This window comes from Corylus avellana, chromosome ca4 (assembly GCF_901000735.1).
Source record: "Corylus avellana chromosome ca4, CavTom2PMs-1.0".
Classification (NCBI taxonomy): domain Eukaryota; kingdom Viridiplantae; phylum Streptophyta; class Magnoliopsida; order Fagales; family Betulaceae; genus Corylus; species Corylus avellana.
Window position 1 is genome coordinate 23,965,242 of NC_081544.1, and position 19,753 is coordinate 23,984,994.

Consider the following 19,753-nt stretch of genomic DNA (forward strand, 5'->3'; position numbering starts at 1 on the left):
TTCATTTGCATTATTTGTTTCCCTATTTGATTTTGACATTAATAATACTTAATTTATTAAATAATTTCTATATGAAAATTCTTCAAATATAATTAAACGCAATTAATTGCGCTAATTTAATGACCGATTTTTTAAGTAAAAACCGGTTCACTCTTAAAAAATGAGTTTACAAATTATGTCTTAAAAAACACGTTTAACATTAAAATAAAAAAGGTTCATGCCACATGTCGCAACATTAAGGTACTTCTATGAGTGATTTGGCTTTTATATATATATATATATGATTTGTAATTTAAAGCAACGACGTCAAGTGACATGTGAAAATATGAACGGGACTTGATGTCACATGCCTACACCCAAACAATAAGAGCACCTAGGAAACCTAGTAAATTAGCAAGTTTTGTGTTGTTTGTCAATGTGGGTGCGGCCTGCGTAGGGCTTAAAAGTTAAAATCAAACAGCTAAAATAGTTAACTTTCTTTATAACCCAACCAAATAACACAATACAATGAGATTAGGAAGAAGAATGATAGTAATAAAACTAGAAGAGGAAGTGGATTTTCTGTTAAATCATAATATTGGAGAAAGTCAAAATGACAAAAATAAAAAAGAAAGGACCCACAACCTGGCAATCAGTTTAGCTAAGTTTTTTTTTTAATATAAGGATATAACTATAGTTTTATGAAATTTATGGGAATATAACAGATATTTTACATCATGTGATGCATTAAATGAAAGGGCTTGGTAAATTGGTAAGGTACCTTACAACTTTTTGAAGTATTGGAAGACTTTGCAAATTGAGTTGAAGAGAGTAGGTATAGTTTCCCCTTATTTTTGTAAAAACCATATATGTATAATTTTACCACAAATATGGATCAGTATCCACAATTAGAGCAAGTATAGGCTCAAATGGAGTATTACCAACATTTGATACCTCAAGAGGTCGCTCAGGAAACCGTACAAAGTCCTTTTCAACATCTCTTAATGGAGAAAAAATTGTACTATGAGAGAAAATAGGTGCCCAAGTCAAACAATTTTTGCCAGGTCAACATTTTGGCTTTCATGTAAGGAATCTATCTACAAACTTCCTAAAAACAATAAAAGAATTTCATGAAGCAAACAATGATAGCTTAAGAAACATACCATTTCTGAACCAAAGATCAAGGCAAAGAATTTGATTATAAGTGGATTCCATACCCTTTTAAGTCATTAAAACATTCAATACTTCACATTTGGACATAAAACCCATAGGTACAACACAGTTGGGCAAGGCCTGCTCATTTACAATACTTCCTGAACCAAACCCCAATATTAAGAAAGCTTTCAAAGTCAGATTGTGGCCTGCAATTCAAGGGGAAAAAAAAAACAGGAGAATTAATACATCAGACTGCAAGATATTGTGCAACATCCTTCGTGAGATTTCCTATATTGACTAGAATGTAAGAGTAATGTTTACCTTTCAATTCCATGAGCATCATTGGGAAACACAATGACTTTAACGACACCACCTTTCTCTTTAAGGGCCCGGGCATACTGCATATTTCAAACATGACCCGGAATTAGCAAGAGTAACAGACCCAGAATTGCAGCTTAAGAGAGTGATTTTCGACCACTAGTGTGAAACTGAATTAAAATATCAACAGTCTAGTTCATCGTTTAAAAGAGAAAAGGAATATCTTACTTGCAATCCATTAGAAACTGGAACACGGAGATCCTGAGCACCTAAAAGAAAAAGGATTGGTGTTTTGACCTGCAGATATCACCATCAAAATAAAGTAAATTGTACCACAATTATTTCAAGTAGCAACCTACTAAATATATAAAATTGAGGAAAGTATAGCTATTCCCTAAAAGGAGACTAGGTGCAAGTTTTACAGTTCCTGACTGAAAAATGTAAACTTGATACTACAAGAAGTTCAACAACATACACTACGGCATGTATGCTACTAGAACCCTTCTCACATTGAGTAAACTGTACAATATCAAGGAGCTTCAGATTTCTCGGAATATATTTGTTTAATAACATTATTTAGTTTCAAATAATGACCACAAAAGCAAAGCTTGCAGGAATTTTTTTTTTCACAATTATTTCATTGTGGGTGGACACAAGCCTTATTGTATTGAGTTTTATTTGGCATTAATCCTTGAGAAGGATTTCTTTTCCATTCTAATTGCTTTTATCAAAAGACCTAAATATGCTTTTGAGTACAGTAGCAAAAATCAAGCCTCCATTAAGCATACCTTTGAGAGGTGTGAAATAGGAGACTTGCTGTGAAAGAGAGTCAGTTGTTCAGCTGGAGGGGCTTCAGTAAAGCTATATTTCCCCTTGATTCCAAAGGCCTCCACATAGCACCAATCAGGAATATCTGTTGTACCAACCATCAATGCAATGTTACAGACAGGATTCCTCACAGCTGCAGCAACAAACTTATCTGGCGCCTGCAGCATTAGAAAACAAATATGATACAAGTAAGTGAGTCCTTGTTCACTTGAGCACTGGTCCATACATCAACAAGCAGCCCACTTATTAAGTTTGACTTGCATAAATCTCTCAACTGTCTAATCCCATGATGGAAGAGATCTCCTTGTGGGAAACCGCCAACTGGTGGTAGATAACTTTAACGATCAAATGCAAGATTCAGAATGAATAACAATTGAAAGGCATAAGAGATAAAACAAAATTATAACAGAGAATATATGCAACAAAAACTACAATTTGTGGAATTACTGCACCTGGCCAATCAAGTGGGTTGTCAGAAAGCCACCATGGGAACCACCAAGTACAGTTATTTTTGATGGACTGGCCAGTCCCTTGTCAATTACATGATCTATTGCTGTGAGTACATCATTGACATCCTGTGCATAACATAACTTATAGATTAGGGGGTTTATATGGGATCCCCAAACTAGTTTTTTCGAACAAGCATAGAAAGAATTCAATTACTCTCTAAGGGGGGAAAAAAACTACCTTAGCAGGTGTGACAAAACTAAATAGATAATAAGTACCTGAGACCCAACTTTCCCTGGAAGAGATTGCAATGCTTCTTCACCAAATCCCAATGAACCTCTGAGATAAATTACCATGTTAGAGAATAGAGAAAATAAAATCAACACCCGACATTTGATGATATAATCTGATATTTAAAATAGTCTGTTCAATCATGTGATGATTAAAATCCTAAAGGACCCAAACAAATATGAATTGTCTGTAATATCAGAATGTAGCACACAAAAAGAAATTCGCAAAGCACTTCCAATTACACCATGTATAAGGGAAAGCAAATAACACTAGACAGATAATTTTCATATGGTAAAAAAAAAAAAAAAAAAAACCCTAATCCATATAACACAAGCTGGGCATCTTAAATCAAGATCTTGGGCATAAGACAAAAGCCTAAGGAGGCCAAGGAAACTATTTGGATTTCAGCAAATTACAAAGAAAACATAGTAAACCACCCACAAATTTTATTCAGTTTTACAAACTTTTAGTCCTTTAATCTCAAGTTTAATGATCAAAGACCTTTTATTCTTCCTTTTGAGCTTGTAGAAATCTGTGTGAATGTAATATCTAGGAAAAATAAAAGCTAAAGGAAAATAGAATTTGGATATAATCATGGACAGGGAAAAGATATAACCCTTGTCGGCCCAAAGAAAATGAATATTTCCTAGAAAATGGCAAGCGGTAACTTAAAATTTGGAGGTAAAAATTGTGGATTTTTGGCCCCAAAATGGTGCTCACTGAGCGTCGCTTGGCCGCCATGACATGCACACCGAAAAGAGCTTTCTGAATTGGCGTCATATGCAAAATTCTGACATTTGTAGCAAAAGTTATGACCAAATTATTGTCACGTGTGCAAACTGCAGCATTTCGTTCGAACAAGATGGATTTTGTTTGAACAAAAAATAGTTTTCCAGGTGTTAGAGTGCCGAAATTTCATTTCTTAATGACAACGTGTCAATGAAAATTCGGCGCCGAATTTCTTGGTGATTAAGAAAAGTTGTCCAACAATTGAGCCTTATAGTTGTATCTTTTGAGGAGATGTGGTTTTGGGGAGAAATGGTGCGATTGGATTGCTCATTGTATTTCTATGGTGTGTTTCTCCGTGTTGATTAATGGAACTCCCTCTAGCTTCTTTAGTAGTTCTCGTAGCTTGAGGCAGGGGACCCTTTATCCCCTATGCTTTTCATCGTTGAGTAGAATGTTGCCTGCCATTGTGGATAGGGGTTTGTTATCATGTTTTTCGGTGGGGGTCCAGGAATAATGACAAGCTTCTAGTGTCCCATTAATTATTTGCAGAAGATACCTTTTTTTTGTTTTTGCAAGGCAAACTTGGAACATCTCTGTAGCTTGTGTTGTCTCTTCTTATGCTTTACAGCTATCTTGGGTCTGAAAATTAGTTTGGCTAAGTCAGAGTTAATTCTTGTGGGTGATGTGGATGATGTTGGAGGATTGGCTAGTATTTTGGGATGCAGGGTGTCCTCTCTTCCCATGAAGTACATTGATCTTCCATTGGGGGCTACGTTTAAAGCAAACTCAATTTGGGATGGAATTCTTCAAGAATTGGAACATCTCCTGTTGGGTTGGAAGAGGCTATATCTGTCTAAGGGTGGTAGGCACTTTGATTAAAAGTTCTCTTTCTAACTTGCCTACGTCCTATTTATCCATCTTCCCCATCCCTGTAGGAGTTACAAATTGTATTGAGAAACTTTTGTGGGATTTCTTGTGGAGTGGAGTCGGAGAGGAGTATCAATTCAATCTAGTCAGTTGGTCCAAGTTTGTACCCCAATTTCCTCAAGCAGTTTGGAGGTTCGAAACCTACTCTTGCTTAACTGAGATCTCTTGGGGAAGTGGTTATGGAGCTATTACACAAAGAGGGAGGCTTTGTCGACATCGGTGGTGGAAACTAAATACGGCAACTTGTGGGGTGGGTGGAGCTCCAATGTGGTTGTGAGTTACTTTGGGGTTGGGGTGTGGAAAAAATTAGGATGAGTTGAGGGGGAGTTCTCCAAATTTGTGAGGTTCGAGGTGGGAGATGGGTCTAGGGTTTGGTTTTGGCACGATATATGGTGTGGAGACCATACCATAAAGGAAGCTTTTCTGATGTTGTTTTCAATTGCTTGCTTTAAGGAGGCCTTGGTGGTGGATCTTGTGCAGCTTTCCAACAACTCTCAACAGTGGAATGTCTCTTTTATTAGGGCAGTGGATGACTGGGAGGTAGAGTTGGTCACTTGGCTTTTTAATCTTTTGTATTCTCAGTTTGGGCAGAGGTGGTAAGAATAGAATGTGTTAAATCCCTTCCAAATACAAAGGTTTAAGGTCAAATTGTTCTCCCTAATTGGGTGTCTCTCATGTATATTTCCTGTGTACTTAGGTTGTGCCCTTCTGTGATTTCCTTCTGTGATTTCTAATAAGAGTAAATTACCTTAACAGAAGAAGAGGTTTTATGAGAGAGAGAGAGAGGGGTCCTCGTGATCAATCAGATTCTGTTGGATTAATGCAGAATGTGATAGCTGAACGCAATGTATGTTGAGCATACAAATCTGTACCGACTCTGGAAAGCAATAACACTACCACTATTACGACTACGAATAATAATAACGATGACATACCTATAGTTTACAATCAATAAGTTGTATCCAATTGAAGAAAGAAATGCCAGGGACTTTGAAAAGCTTGATATCAAGACGGAATGCGGGCCTCCATGAAGAATAACGATTAGTGGATTACAAGCATCACTTTCCTTGGAGTTGGAAGATACAAAAATTGCTTCAAAAGGTTTGCTAGCACCTAAGACAAAGTAAACACATACAGGCTATCAAAATCAATGCTCTTTAACGCACTAATATTATGATTAAGACATCACACAGTTCCTAGTAAAGGCCAAGGAAACTATAATATATATTCACTAAAAAAAACCATCGATTGTTTCAGTCTAACATCCAGCTAAAGGACAACAGTTGTATGAGGAAAGCATAGGATTCATAATACCCTGAAATTCTCATATACCCTGCCATCTCGATTTCTTTCATTAAAAATATACTGTTTCCTTAAATATGGTTCATGAATGTTGCAAAGTTTATCATTCACTCCTTCTGGACAATGTGATGCGGCATTAATCTCAAGTTTGTATACAAGTTGCATCAGCTATAGTTTCTTCATTATCATCTTCTTTCTATGTAATAAATGCTAATGATAACCTCATCCAAAATGCAAGTTTGCATCAGCTGTATTACTTCTTAATTATATTGTTTGGATTTATATTGGACAAGAAAAATGGCTTAAAAGAAAGATAACTCTTTATTCTTCCCAATTTTGTTTTTTTCAAAAGTGCTCCTTCCTTTGATCTATGAAAATTATAGTCCCCTGACCAACAATGTTTTTGTCAGCTGGTGGAAAGACGAGATATATTCAGCTGAAAATCACAAATATCTCCACTGAACTATTAATATTGACCAGTATCTAATTCAACAGCAATTGATACTTACACTGGTCCCAAGTACTAACTAAAATAGCTTATGATAGTTGATTTCCCTTCGGGAGCAACCCAAGAGAGAATTAACTCCATCAGGCATAAAATTTTATTTTTTATTTTTACCAGTAATAACTAGTCTTATTAAAAGCATAAGGCGCCCCAAAGTACACAGGGAATATACCAAAGGAATCACCTAACTAGAAAGGAAAAAGCAAACAAGAAAATCATCATAACTAATCGACAACGAGGACACAAATGCTACAATCCAAAGATACAATGTATGAAAACAAGAGGATAAAATGTCCTCTGAGGACCTTTCCAAGTCCTCAAAGCACCTATTGTTCATTTCCTTCCATAAACACCAAAAGAGGCAAGTAGGCACCATCATCCAGATCGCAACACTCCTCCACCTTCTAGAAGACCACTAACATGCAAATAAATCGAAAACCCGTCTAGGCATAACCCAAGACATCTTAAAACGACTAAAGATGGCACTCCACAAAGCAGAAGCTACCTCACAATGAAGAAGAAGATGGTACACCGTCTCTTCACTTCTCTTATACATGCAACATCTATTCATCACAATAACATGCCGCTTTCTGAGATTATCCAAGGTCAGGATTTTACCCAGAGCCGCCGACCACGCAAAAAAACCAACCTTGGAGGAGCCTGCGTCCGCCACACACTCTTCCATGGAAAGTGCCTACCTTCATTACAAACCAAGGAGTAAAAGAAAGACTTGACCTTGAAAAGGCCTCTTTTGGAGAAAATTCACCACAATCTATCTTCACACCCTCGTCTCACTTGGACTGAATGCAACACCAGGAGAAAGGAGGCAAAGACCTCCAACTCTCAGTCATGTGCCTCTCTAGAAAATCTCACATTCCACTGATTGGATCCACCTAACTCCAGATTAGCCGCAACTGAGGCATCCTTCAAACAAGCAATACCAAATAAAACTGGAAAAGCTACCTTAAGAAGCATATCTCCACACCACAAATCATGCCAAAAGCTAATCCTAGACCCATCCCCCACCTCATGTCTAGTAAAGCCTTTGAGAGTCTCCCACCCTTTCCTGATATTATTCTACAACCCCACCCAAAAGCTCCTCCAGGCTCAAGAGAACACCACCCGCCCCATAAGCTGCCAAACTTCGAGTCTACCACAACTCTCCACCAAGCATCTCTCTTAATCTCATAGCACCACAACCATTTCCCTAAAAGAGCACGGTTAAACAACATTAAATTTCTGATACCCAACCCTCCCTCATTAATTGGAATGCAAACCTTCGACCAATTCACCAAGTGGTACTTGAACTCTTTACCTATCCCACCCCATAAAAAATTGGGTTGTAACTTCTCAATATGCTTAGCAACACTCGCTGGGATATGAAAGAAAGACTAGTATGTGGGCAAATTAGCGAGGGTATTGTTGATAACGGTGACCCTACCACCCTTTGACAGATACAACCTTTTCCAACTGGCCAACCGATGTTCTAGCTTCTCGATAACGACATCCCAAATAAGCTTAGCCTTATAGGAAGTTCCCAACGGAAGACCAAGGTACTTCACTGGCAAAGTGGCAACCCCGCACCCTAAGATACTGCCTAACATTCACACTTGATCCACATTCCCCACCAGAATCAGGCATGAAAATTATTAAAAAATACAAAACATTGAGAAGGCAAATGACTTACATGAAATTGTAAGTTCAGCCCTGCTTTTCTTACAAAAAAATTTCCACGTCCTTAGGCTGATACTCAAAAAATAAAAATAAAAAACAAAATCAATGAAAAAACGGCAGGTAAACATGCACAAAATTAAGAATTAAGGGTAGGAGTGGTTGAAGTAGAAGGTCTTTTTCAAAACTTATAAACTTTTGCAACTATCTTTCTTGTCACCCAAAGTGATGCAGCGTAGGCTTGTGATAGGCAAGAAATAACAGCAAGTAGAAGGGATAAATACTCCTAAGATCGTGAGACTATCAACGAATCAAAGAAATCCTGATCTACATCACAAAGCATAGGCATTTTAAGGTCATTATGAATCATCAGTAAATATTATGATAGCCTCAATTAAATTTTAAGCATTACACCAGTGCAATGATGCCCCAGCATGGCAATTAAGCCAGTGTATTCAACAAGGATGTTTAGGTTTGAGAAAGAAATCAAAATAGCATTTAATACCTTTTGTGAGGCCATCAGAAACATCCTTGACTGGTATCTTCATTATACTGAACTGAAGAGATGAGAGCAAAGATTTAACCTGCAGCAAGAAGACACTCATGCAAAAAATTGCAAGCATTTAGGATAATCTCTATATGCAAAAGCGATCCATATAACATCAATAAAAGAAAATTAAGTAAACCTTCTCAGAGGACTTAAATTTGGAACTTGATACGTCTAACCAACTCCATGCAGCAGCCTTATTTGCTTTCTCAACAATGCAACCATACTTGATTTGAGGAACATCTACTGGACTGCTAGACACTTCAAACAATAAAGCACAATGTAAAAATTGTATTCCAAATTTCTACACTATTACAGGCCAGGCATGTTGGTAAAGATCAGCATTTGATTTACCAGCAACAATATTGTTCCCATCCAGTGTAAGAACATCCCATGAAAAATTCGAATCGGCAGGGCTGATACGTAACACTTCCCCACTGTAATTTAACTGAAGATATCATGAGTTCATCATAGAAACAACGCTATAAAAGTCTGCCAACACAAGAAAAAGATATGTAACCAGCCATTTAAGTTACCTCAACACATTCACAGAAAGTATTACTTGACTGCTGCCCCATATGGAAGATATAATCATAGTGCACCCATCAGGAAGCCATGGATCGCTAAGGACACTTGAAAAGTACAGCCCCGGGAAGCAACCATCATCAGCACACATCACAACAGGAATCTTCAAAGATTATATTGAAGGAAATAGTGATGAGTGAAGCTACAAGAAAATTACAGAAAATAGAACTAATACAGCATGTCCTAATTCTATAGTTACAGTCTAAATAAATCTTTTATTGTATGTAATTATTGAAAATAATAGAAGAAAGATGTATGATATATTTTACACAAGTATCATTCAAAAAATTCTTACACTAAAGTATGGACCAGAAAATTTGCACACAATATTCCAGATAGGAGGGGGGAAAGGGGGTTGCTTCAAAAAACCAATCCAAATTAAGTTTTCAAGCATCAACTCAGTCTTAGCTCATTTGGATCTATCAATTAATTCCGCTCACTTGGAACAATCATATGAGTTACCTCAGTCTTAGTAAATATCGTCATTTAGCACTCATGGTGCATGATAGCAACATAAAATGTCAAGTGTCATATAGAATGCTTCTAGTATAGCAATAGAGCAAAATTTTGTCCAGTCAAAATCAGCAGACACAAACAAAATCACAATTTGAGTTGTGTTAATTCCAGAAGTTGGCCATATATAAGTTTGCATCCTTGAGATGCAAGTTCTTATGCACAAGCTCAACAAGGAATTTAAGAACTCACCACATCAACGATTTTGGCAGACGGCCACAGCTTTACATCGGTTGGCCAATCAATTCTGTGAAGCGACTCTGTAGCGCAATGTGCCCCAGAATCCACAGAACTTCTTGCGCTTAAAAACACCAGGAAATTTCCATCTGGGCTGGAAAAAGAAAGATAATGCACTTTCAATGGTTGAGAAAAATAAATGATGGGCTTATATTATTTTTATCCTACACTAATGTTAACTATTTCTAAGAGAAGTACATTTCAAGATAACGATAAATATAACAAACATATACAAACTGAATTACCACCAAACCTAATAAAAACTTTGTTGATAAGTAGATAAAAACAACATAAGGATAAAATCCTCTAAAACTCCCCCTCAAGTTGGAGATTATCATATAATCAAAACTTGGAACATCCGTGACAAATGGCTTTTAGGGAGTAAGAAAATCTACTTGTTGCAAACAATTTGTCACGAACAAAATCAATGAACTGAACAGGTATTGAAAAACCAATGAATCGGTCGAAAAACCAACTGAACCGGCCTAAAACAAATAGAATCAACCGAAAAAATTATGAATCAGCAGAAACAACACCATACCAGCTCAACAAAACACAGCAAAAACAATGGGAACCAGCTGAAACAACAACTAAACTAGCTGAAACTCCACAAAACTTGATCGAAAACAACCAAAATAGGCCAAAATACAACTAGTCCAGTCGAAAAGGCATTGAACTGGCTGAAACTCATGATACTTTGCTGAAAACCTACACAATTTTTTTTTTTTTATAAGTGATCAAGATATCTTTAAAAGCATAAGACGCCCCACATACGCAGGAAGGAAGTATACATGAGAAAATAGCAAGCTAGAAGGAGACAAAAGAATAAGGGAATCATGACAACTAATCACCAAAGGAGAAATAAAAACAGTTGTTCAGAGATATTAATAAATGAGTCTCCTTCTACGATCCCCGGTGATAAAACCTAGTATGTGTGATAAGTAGCATACCTGAACCGTGGAAAGAAGGCACTGCTTATGTGTTGAGTAAGATTAACAATGGGCATATCTTCATTTGAGCCATCTCTAGACCATTACAAGAAATTCATAAGTATTTTATATATTGAAGTAAAGGCACTCCATCTCCAACATGTAATAATTCACATGAAGAAAGGCGTAATGGTGAAATAAAAAGAAAGATTGTTTTACAAAAGCAACCCACTTGAGTTCAAGTCCACTGGCTTCTGACTTAAAAAGCGGTGCCCTAACTGCATATAATGCACAGGGCCTGTTATAGCAGTACTTTATACCAAGCTTTCTTGTATCCGACGACCACCCAACAAAAACCAAATATTGACACGCGCCTTTAGTTGATGGAGCCCACACAACTTGGCCAACACTCAAAGACTTCTCAATTCCTTTAACAGCCTGTACCTCTCCACTGCACAACACAGGTAATTTCATAGTAACATTTTTCCATCAAAAGAAAAGCTCTTATAAACTTATAAACCAATGATACCCAACCTGTTAATATTGATGACAAAAAGCGCAGGCTGCCTTTTTCCTCCATAGGTTTCTCCCCAGTCCTCCTCCCAATCCCCTTGACCTTTCCAGCTGCCGCAATCCTTATCGGTGGAACCACCTTTCTTGTAGCCAAGGTCATTAAACGTGGGCTTGGAGGGGGACGGTTCCTCAGCAACATATGCAATAAGAGTTTCATCAGAATTCCAAGAAACCCCCTCAAACCTACACCAACAAGAGTCTAGGTCAGCGAGGATGGTATATCATAACAATCACTATCTTTGAACAACAAGAATTACTAGCATGACTACTAGTACACTTGCTGCTGCTACTAGTACAGCTATGAGTGGTATTATTACCAAAAAATGGACAGCTTCTAAAACTAAAGCCATATACAAACAAAGTCAATAGTAAACAAAGTGAACATCGAATATTAAATAAATTTACAATCAGAAAAATGAGATTTGTATTATTAGTTACCATCCATCAGTATATACTGGGCCATGAACAGATTGAGGAATGTGAAACTCCTTTTCCAACTGAGATGAACCCCAAATTTCAAATTTCGAAGGAGACTCATTTTCAGGGTTGCGAAGTACAAGAAGCTTTGAACCTGATGGTGATGGAACAATTGTAGAAACTCCTGTCATCTCAACAGGAAATGGGGCCCATTGAAAGCTTACTGTACCCTTAGTTTCTTGAGATATATGAGCAGATATAATACATTTCCTCCTCTTGTTTGCCAAAAGATTTGCTTGGCTAATTGAAAACATTGCCTGAGAACCTATTCCTGCAGCAAAAGTTTTAAGGGCAAATATTATTGCCAGCAATTCCTGTTGGCTGTTTTGGCTTGGAGGAAAGAAGTACCAGACATTGGAGAACAAAAACGCTATAAACATGAGAAGCCATACCACCATCGGACTTGAAAATCCATGCCTTGTCAATGTTGGAGATACTAGAAAACTCTTGAAGTAGCTTAGATTGTGAAGCATATTCTTCCTCCGTTGCAGCATCTAATCCCAGTGGCATTTCCTTTATTGGGCCAGATTTAGAATCATCCATGGCTAAAGAGGCTGAAAGTCTTCTACATCAAATGGCAAAAAAAATTAATAAGCAGGATAAAAGCAAGAATAATGTGGCAGAAAAGGGGGGAAAACAAAAGCACCCAGAACAGGAGAACAACAAGAAGAAACAGAAAACTAGGAAAACTATAAGAACATGGTAAGCTTCTTAATGTCAACAGAAAGTTATCAAGCCTATAAGTTCCAAGGAGCAGTACAAGAAAGAAACAGTAGCTCAGAACTCAAATAATCTGCAGCACTTGACTAAATCAAAAGTACCCATGATGTTGGTACCACTCATACCCTCTTCCCTTCCCACATGAATCAATAATGTAATTCGTATGTATAAAACTAAGAAGTATAAAAAAAAAAAGGTGGGAAATGGAACAAAGTGATGCAGGGTTTTTGTGTTCAAGAATTGGAAACTGAGAATCTTATAGGAATTGAAACATAGAACAACAGCTGAAAATGACAGTTAAGAACTTTATAAGCTTTTTGATTGAAATGAACTCTATCACACTAGGTCTTTGCTTCAATGGAATATAGCACCCTTTTTTTTTTTGGTTAGGTTTGACAAGAATATAGTGCATGTGAATTGGAACAAAATTTAGCACATTACGCCTTTGTTTCCTCAGAATATTCCAAACTAACAAACCAAATATGTCTCAATTGATAACCTAAAAGTGGCATATTAATATACCCAATAAGTTCAGGATGCAAAGGCAGCGAGGGGTTTGAAAGCTATAAATGAACTCAAGTTAAAAGATAACAGATAACATAAGGTAATCATTTTTAATTCCATAAATTGGATTCTAACTTTTTGGAATCTCACTTCGAAGTAATTATCATTATTTTGGTCGATACATAACAGACAAACAATATTGTCACACTAGAATTTCTTTGTTCAGGTTCTTTCCTTGTCAATCCATCACTCTTTTTTCCAGCTATACTTCTATCTATTCACCTCCAATACTAATTCTCTTTGCTTTCAGTACATTGACTTTTATATACTTTTGAGATTCGCAAAATCACAAGGGGCTTACACCATTGGATTTCAACACTCCCAAAGCCAACCTATACTATATCAGCAGGCTCCAGAGTATATATATTTCAATACTTCACATGAACCAACTTCAATTCAACGGGTTCTTTCCATTAAATTTTATTTTTAAATAATCCTAACTAGTGGGATTTCCTAGAGGCTTACAAAAACAACAACAACAACACATACACACTCAGATATACACACTTTTTCTGGCTTGAACATTAGAACTATTACTCCAATACCAACTCCCAACAATCCCTTTCAGATGCTTGTACTGATCATCTAATTCTAACGATGCTACACACCTCTCTACTAATCGACGAGCAAAAAATGACGGAGCAAATAAAAAACGGAAACACCAATTCACAATCTAAGTTCAATCATTCAAATTAACAAGTAACTATAAAATTCATCCAAAAATAAACAACCAAATTAAATCAAACCCATCGAAAAAATAACAAAAGCATTCAGCCAAGGGTCAAAAAACAAAAGATCATAGATACCCAGAACCGAGTATGTGAAATTGTTCAGCAAATTAAAAACGACTAACAGCTTAGCATCAGTGAAAAAACGGATTCTAACACAAAGCCGGGAAAGAGAGAAGAGAGAACTCACCTTGAGAAGAGAGAAGTTGGTCTTAGAAGAGTGAGACGACGAGATGAGATAGGAAGAGGGAATGGAGGGCGAAACAAGTTTGACTTAACGTTCACGCACCAATATGAGGTACTGATGCATTGCAACCTGGCCATGCCGAGATGGATCGGCTTGCATTTTATCCTTCGGCTTAGGATTCGCTCTTTTAAGCCCCACTTTAATTGCCAAAAGGTCCATATGGCCCGGTTTAAATTAATGGGATAATAACTAGTTAATTATAGTGAAAGAGATTTAACTAATTGAATATTATTTCGGTTCAAATAAAATGAAGGTAGAAATTAATCATTAGATCAGCATCTGTAAAAATAATTAAGGTTAATTATTTTTTAGAACTTAAGTTTTCACTTTTTTATTTGTTGCCACCTAAATTTTAAATCATATATATATAGTACTTAACTTATGGGTAAAGACCAATTTAATACATTTGTCACATTCTGTCAGTCCAAATTAACGGATTGTCACGTGCTGTAACATAAACATACCACACGTCCTAATAAAAATAAAAATAATTAAACAATTAAACCCTAAAAAATAAAAAATAAAAAATTATTGGGTGGTTTGAACGCCCCATTTTTGCCAATAACGGTGGCCGGTTAATGAAAACTTTAATTTACTCATTTTATTAAGTAAACTTTGTTCAAGTAATGGAGCGAAGCGCCAACTTACTCGCACCGGACACTCCAAACCCAAAAGCCTAACCGCGGAGTGCCACTTAAGCACCAATGAAGACAAACACTCTTTTTAGCAACACCTGTCACGATTCAACTAGAAATTCTCTTATCCTACAGAGACTGACCGTTACTTGAACATTATCTTACCGTTGCGAAAACAAGGCGCGCATTTAATCACGAAAAAGAAAAGAAAAGAACAGATAACAACAGAAAATGGCGGTGTGTTCTTCACTCTCAGTTCTCTCTGCCAATTCAGCCCCAAGTCTCATTTCCGATCCCTTAGAAACTAGGGTTAGGTTTTTGAACCTCACCAAAACACTAGCACCTATGCCCTCCAAATTGTGCGGAAACCAGTGCAAGAATCGCAGGCTCACGAAGTTAAACCGTGCTGGACTTACTGAGATCGAGCCCGATCTCAACGAAGACCCAGTTGACCGTTGGGCCACCAACAGTGTTTCATCTGTACGGTCTCTCTCTTTGAGCCGCTTACTATGTTAATATCTCTGTGTGTGTGTGTGTGTGACTTTTGTGGTGCACTTTGGTGTTTCAGGACGATTTCAAGTACGGGGAGTATGATGGGCACCACACGTACCACGAAGGCGAAGAAAAAGGTATTTTGTTCGCTTTTATTTGTTTATAGGGGCTTGGAATTTGAATGTTGAAGTGGTAGTGGTGATAGGGTTTTTTGGGTCATGAAATTTTGGCGTTAGACAAAATTTTGAGGATTTATTTTCATGTTGGTATGGAAGTAAAGCTCCAATTTTTCCCTACTATTACGTTTCTTGGGTTATAGGAAATTGCATGACGATGTAGGGTGTTTGTTAAGGTTAAGAAGCCTACTGTAGATGGTAAATATTAGGGGGTCCGGTTTTGGTCTAGAGAAAAACTAAATTGCAAGAAAAGAAAAAAAAAGTTCTCAATGGTTTGAATGACTAGTAATTGTAGGCTCTCTCTTTTACGCGCATCTGCTAAAAAACATTAACTTACTTTCTTTTTTTGCTGCACCTATCTGCATTACTATATGCACCAATTAACTAATACTTAATTAATGCATTTTCACAAATATTATGAATGTGGGAAGTTTTTTTTTTTTTCTTGATCATTTTTTGTTTCAGTGAATTGTTAGGGTTTTGCAATTAGAACATTGGTTTACTGTCTTTCAGTGTTGCTGAAGCTCAGGTCACATTACTTGTTTTCAGAGTGAGTTTAATTTAATTTTACATGTAATTGGGGGAGTGGGGTAGCAGGCAAAGACAGTGTTCAAGCTCGTTAGAGACTTGAACCTAGAAACAACCAATGGACTTTCATCTTGGTTCCAAATAAAACTACTTCATGTAAGTGTTGCCAAACCATCAATTCATTAAAGTCACTCTAAGCTAGAAGGCCCTTTTTAAAGAGAAGTTGTGACCTCTTTGTTAGTGAGACTAGCTCACAATTTCTCTTTTTGAAGATTAAAATCCTTGTTTTCTGATCGTTCTGAGCAGGGGTGGTAGCCCCCTGCCCTAAATGCTCCAACTGGTCACAGAATCTTTTTGTTTTGTTTTTTTTTTTTTTTTTAATTAAAAAAAAAAAACTATACAAATTCTTTTAAAATGGACTTTTTAACCACCTAAAAGTGGTTTTTTAGTTTTTTTCCCCCACACCTAAAATTCTAGTTATGCCCCTGGTTTTGAAGCTATTTATGCTGATTAGCTTTTACCGGAATCTTCACTCAGGAACTTTTTGGGGACTACTAGCAGAAGAGATTGCAGCTGCAGAACCTCCTACGGGATTTCAGGGTATAAATAAGTACCACTGACCTTTGACAATTTACTAACTAAAATTAAAAATACTAAGATCCTCTGGGTTGATTTTCTTGGCAGGGTTTATTTCATGGCTCTTCCTCCCAGCGATTGCTGCTGGGATGTTCTTCCATGTCCCGGTAGTAAAAAGGCCCATATTTAACATATATAAAATATCAGATCATTAAAGTCAATTTACTGTAAGACCAAAATGGTCTTAGTTAGTGATGATTGCGAAGTCATTCTCTCATTGCTTGTCTTTCAGATGGTGTACTTGTTCATAGGAGCAGGCTTGTTTACGACAATATTTACCATAATTGAGCTGGATAAGCCAGATCAACCTCACAACTTCGAACCTCAAATATACAATATGGAGAGGGGAGCTCGTGACAAGTTGATAGCTGACTACAATACCATGAGCATATGGGACTTCAATGAGAAATATGGGGACCTCTGGGATTTCACTGTGGTAAAGAATGACATAACAAAGAGATAGTTTTCTCCTTAGCATATGATGTCATGAGAATATCCAATATGAGTAAGAAAGGTATTTTCCCCAAGTTTTTTCAGTGACTTTTCTTATACTTTGTATAAATTTCACTTTCTTATGTTTATCCAGCAAATGAATCCATCTCAAGTAATCGTTATTCTAGAAGCAAACATTAACATTTAAATGATGTATGATTGCTGCGAATCTAGCCATTCTAGCCTTGATTTGTTTAATTTTCTAGAAATTATGATGAAAGAAAAGAATAGATTGTAAATTCTTTCCTTAGTTGGTACTAGGCTTTGTTGAGTCAAGCTGGTGAAATCTTCTAGAAATTTCAAACAATGAAATATTCAAGTAATGCTGTACTTTTTGGTGAATTTTGCAATTGCATGGCTAATAATCATGTCATATTGCCTCCCTGAATTTGTTGAGAGGACAAACTATAACTATATTGGATGTCTTTTTGAACTGTGAATTGCTCAAGATATCATGGTAACTAATGCAGTATCAGGATCATATGCATCTTCAAATTGGATGCTTTCTAAGTTTAAGAGGATTATGAGTGTTTTTTTTTTTCCTGTTTATAAAATTTTTTATGCTAAACTGCATCTTGCAGTTTGATGAGATTATACATGATTAAAGGTTTTATTTACAATGTGAAACTGTTGGAAGAGCCTGGCTTCCCCAACCCCTCCCAACAAAAAAGGAAAAATAAAAAAGACAGTTTGGAAACAATCAATTTGAGCTCTTTGTCTTCATAAGCATGTATATGAGGCTTTGAGTACTTGATAAACACTCGTGTCTTTAAAACCAGCTAGCATTTTAAAATTCTTCTTTGAGTTGTTTGCTTGAATCATTCAACACATAATTGTTCGTCAAACTTTCCCCACTTGGTTTTCTTATGTATACTTACTATACATCAGAGCATCTTGTGGCATTGGATTGCTGCCTAGGAGGTTGATAGTTCATTAGTCTCAAGGAGTCCTAGTTTTATAGCAATCACAAGTCCTTAGGGACTATCATAGTCTTCTCCTCCACCCCAAAGAAAAAAGATGCAGATGTGTCTTTTGATCTTCATATCTCTCTTGTCCAGATTTGCACTTCTTTCGTACATCATTGTCTCTTGTTGTCACTATATTCTTGTAGTTAGTTATAAATGCCTGAAGTGTGTTGGAGGGCATTTACAATGGGTCCAAAACCTTGTCCTGCTACCACCAACCTGTGAGCTCACAATTAGCATCCCTTCCACAATCTGACCATCACATGGGCTGATCTTGGTTTTCCTCAAGGCAGTGAATGTCTACTACCAAAAAAGGTTCACATTTATTTTAGGGTAGCATAGTCAGCCTGCTCCTCAAAGACTTCTTGAGTGAGTCGTAATTGCCTCTATTAGATGTGACTGCTCGCTCCAATGGGACACCTACTAGCATTAACATGGTAATGCATTAGGTCGTGACACTTAGCTTGTGTAAACTGGCACATTTTTTCCCTAATTAAGGTAGGTTGTTAAAATACAGTATAAATATGGTTTCTTATTCTAATGTTTTTGGGCTAAAGCAATCAATATGGTTGAAACTGCCCTTTTCTGCTTTAATTCTGTCTCTTTATTTTCTTACTATCTGTTTCTGAAATTATGACTATTAGATATGTATTTTTGTGTGTAAATCATGTTTTTGACAATCTTGGTATGATGGCGTGGCTTGAAAGTGGTGTATGCACGATGGTGGTGGAATGGCTATCACAGAGGTGCACTCGGCAGCACTGGTATACTTGGAACTTTTATAGTTACCATTTACAGTTCATTGTGCACCATGGACTGTTACCAGTCAGTTGAATAGCTTTATGAGGAGGGCAAGATTGTTAGATGCTCTGGCTTGATGATTCTCTCCTTACATACTAATATATACCATGTATACTGAATTCTGCTATTTGTCATATTTCAACAATATCTCTTATCGATTTTCATTGTAATTTTCATGGTCTGTGCTGTTTGTTTATTCAAGAGCTTCAGCAGATTATGTGTAGTGTAGGGCCTCTTTGAGTAACAGCATGGTGAAAGAGCAACATTTGTTCTCATGATTGATACTATGGTTGGTTTTACAAAAGATGTTTTTGCCCTGTTTCTGAAGATTTACTTTCATTCCTGGTTTAGAGATTATGGAGTTTGTGTGTCATGATTAAAAAAGGTGCGATATGATTAAAGCTTATTATCTAATTCTGTCACTTTGGAGAAGACAAAGTAAAGGAGAAAGTCAGGAACCACGACCAGTGGAGATATGTTAAAGAATTTGCTGGTGCCAAAAGTCATGGTAGTCGGATAACTAATCTGATTAGAAAATTCACCTTCTCTCATGTCATCAAATGTGAAATTACCTTCCAATCACTACTTGGATTCTAGAAGCTGGACTTTATATATTGCGTGAGTGAATTGTTCGGTAACCAAAGCTTCGTTCTTTAGAATTTCATGGCGATGTCGACTATCAGAGTTGCTTGTCTTACGTGGAGACTAAATGAAATTCCTGGTCACGGTTGTCTTGTAGGGGATTTAGCTTTGGAA

At 36.8% G+C, this 19,753-nt stretch overlaps 2 protein-coding genes across 4 annotated transcripts; one reads left to right on the top strand and one right to left on the bottom strand.

The window, feature by feature from the left end:
- Positions 1-1,159: 1,159 nt before the first annotated feature.
- LOC132177648 (acylamino-acid-releasing enzyme) lies at positions 1,160-14,375 on the bottom strand. Of its 2 annotated transcripts, none has more exons than XM_059590050.1 (18): positions 14,216-14,375; positions 12,406-12,575; positions 11,975-12,284; positions 11,498-11,719; positions 11,196-11,414; positions 10,985-11,059; positions 9,990-10,128; positions 9,236-9,387; positions 9,054-9,136; positions 8,839-8,960; positions 8,658-8,736; positions 5,610-5,787; positions 3,006-3,066; positions 2,733-2,855; positions 2,241-2,438; positions 1,681-1,749; positions 1,456-1,532; positions 1,160-1,340 (listed from the first exon to the last, which is right to left on the bottom strand). In XM_059590050.1, exons 1-18 carry the CDS (start codon positions 14,347-14,349, stop codon positions 1,277-1,279), a joined length of 2,475 nt encoding a protein of 824 aa, XP_059446033.1. In that variant the 5' UTR covers positions 14,350-14,375; the 3' UTR covers positions 1,160-1,276. The 2 variants fall into 2 exon arrangements, with proteins under 2 accessions (XP_059446033.1, XP_059446032.1); XM_059590049.1 differs by having other exon boundaries at positions 12,406-12,578.
- A 698-nt stretch (positions 14,376-15,073) lies between these two features.
- Positions 15,074-19,284, top strand: LOC132179760 (photosynthetic NDH subunit of subcomplex B 5, chloroplastic). Of its 2 annotated transcripts, XR_009439963.1 has the most exons (6): positions 15,074-15,387; positions 15,476-15,536; positions 16,641-16,703; positions 16,788-16,846; positions 16,972-17,253; positions 18,904-19,284. XR_009439963.1 is itself a non-coding variant. In XM_059592531.1 (5 exons), the coding sequence occupies exons 1-5, from the start codon at positions 15,139-15,141 to the stop codon at positions 17,200-17,202; spliced, it is 663 nt and encodes a 220-aa protein (XP_059448514.1). In that variant the 5' UTR covers positions 15,074-15,138; the 3' UTR covers positions 17,203-19,284. The 2 variants fall into 2 exon arrangements, 1 of the variants encoding a protein (XP_059448514.1); XM_059592531.1 differs by having other exon boundaries at positions 16,972-19,284.
- The last annotated feature ends 469 nt before the right edge of the window (positions 19,285-19,753 follow it).

What these genes read in the sequence shown, in the direction of transcription:
- LOC132177648 (XM_059590049.1), bottom strand. Translation starts at nt 14,349, where the DNA reads ATGGCCAGGTTGCAATGCATCAGTACCTCATATTGGTGCGTGAACGTT. An exon ending in CAGTTTCTAATGGATTGCAA is followed by an intron (nt 1,533 to 1,680) that starts GTAAGATATTCC and finishes TGAAATATGCAG; the next exon opens with TATGCCCGGGCCCTTAAAGA. An exon ending in GATGCTCATGGAATTGAAAG is followed by an intron (nt 1,341 to 1,455) that starts GTAAACATTACT and finishes CTTGAATTGCAG; the next exon opens with GCCACAATCTGACTTTGAAA.
- LOC132179760 (XM_059592531.1), top strand. Translation starts at nt 15,139, where the DNA reads ATGGCGGTGTGTTCTTCACTCTCAGTTCTCTCTGCCAATTCAGCCCCA. An exon ending in CCACCAACAGTGTTTCATCT is followed by an intron (nt 15,388 to 15,475) that starts GTACGGTCTCTC and finishes TTGGTGTTTCAG; the next exon opens with GACGATTTCAAGTACGGGGA. An exon ending in CCACGAAGGCGAAGAAAAAG is followed by an intron (nt 15,537 to 16,640) that starts GTATTTTGTTCG and finishes ATCTTCACTCAG; the next exon opens with GAACTTTTTGGGGACTACTA.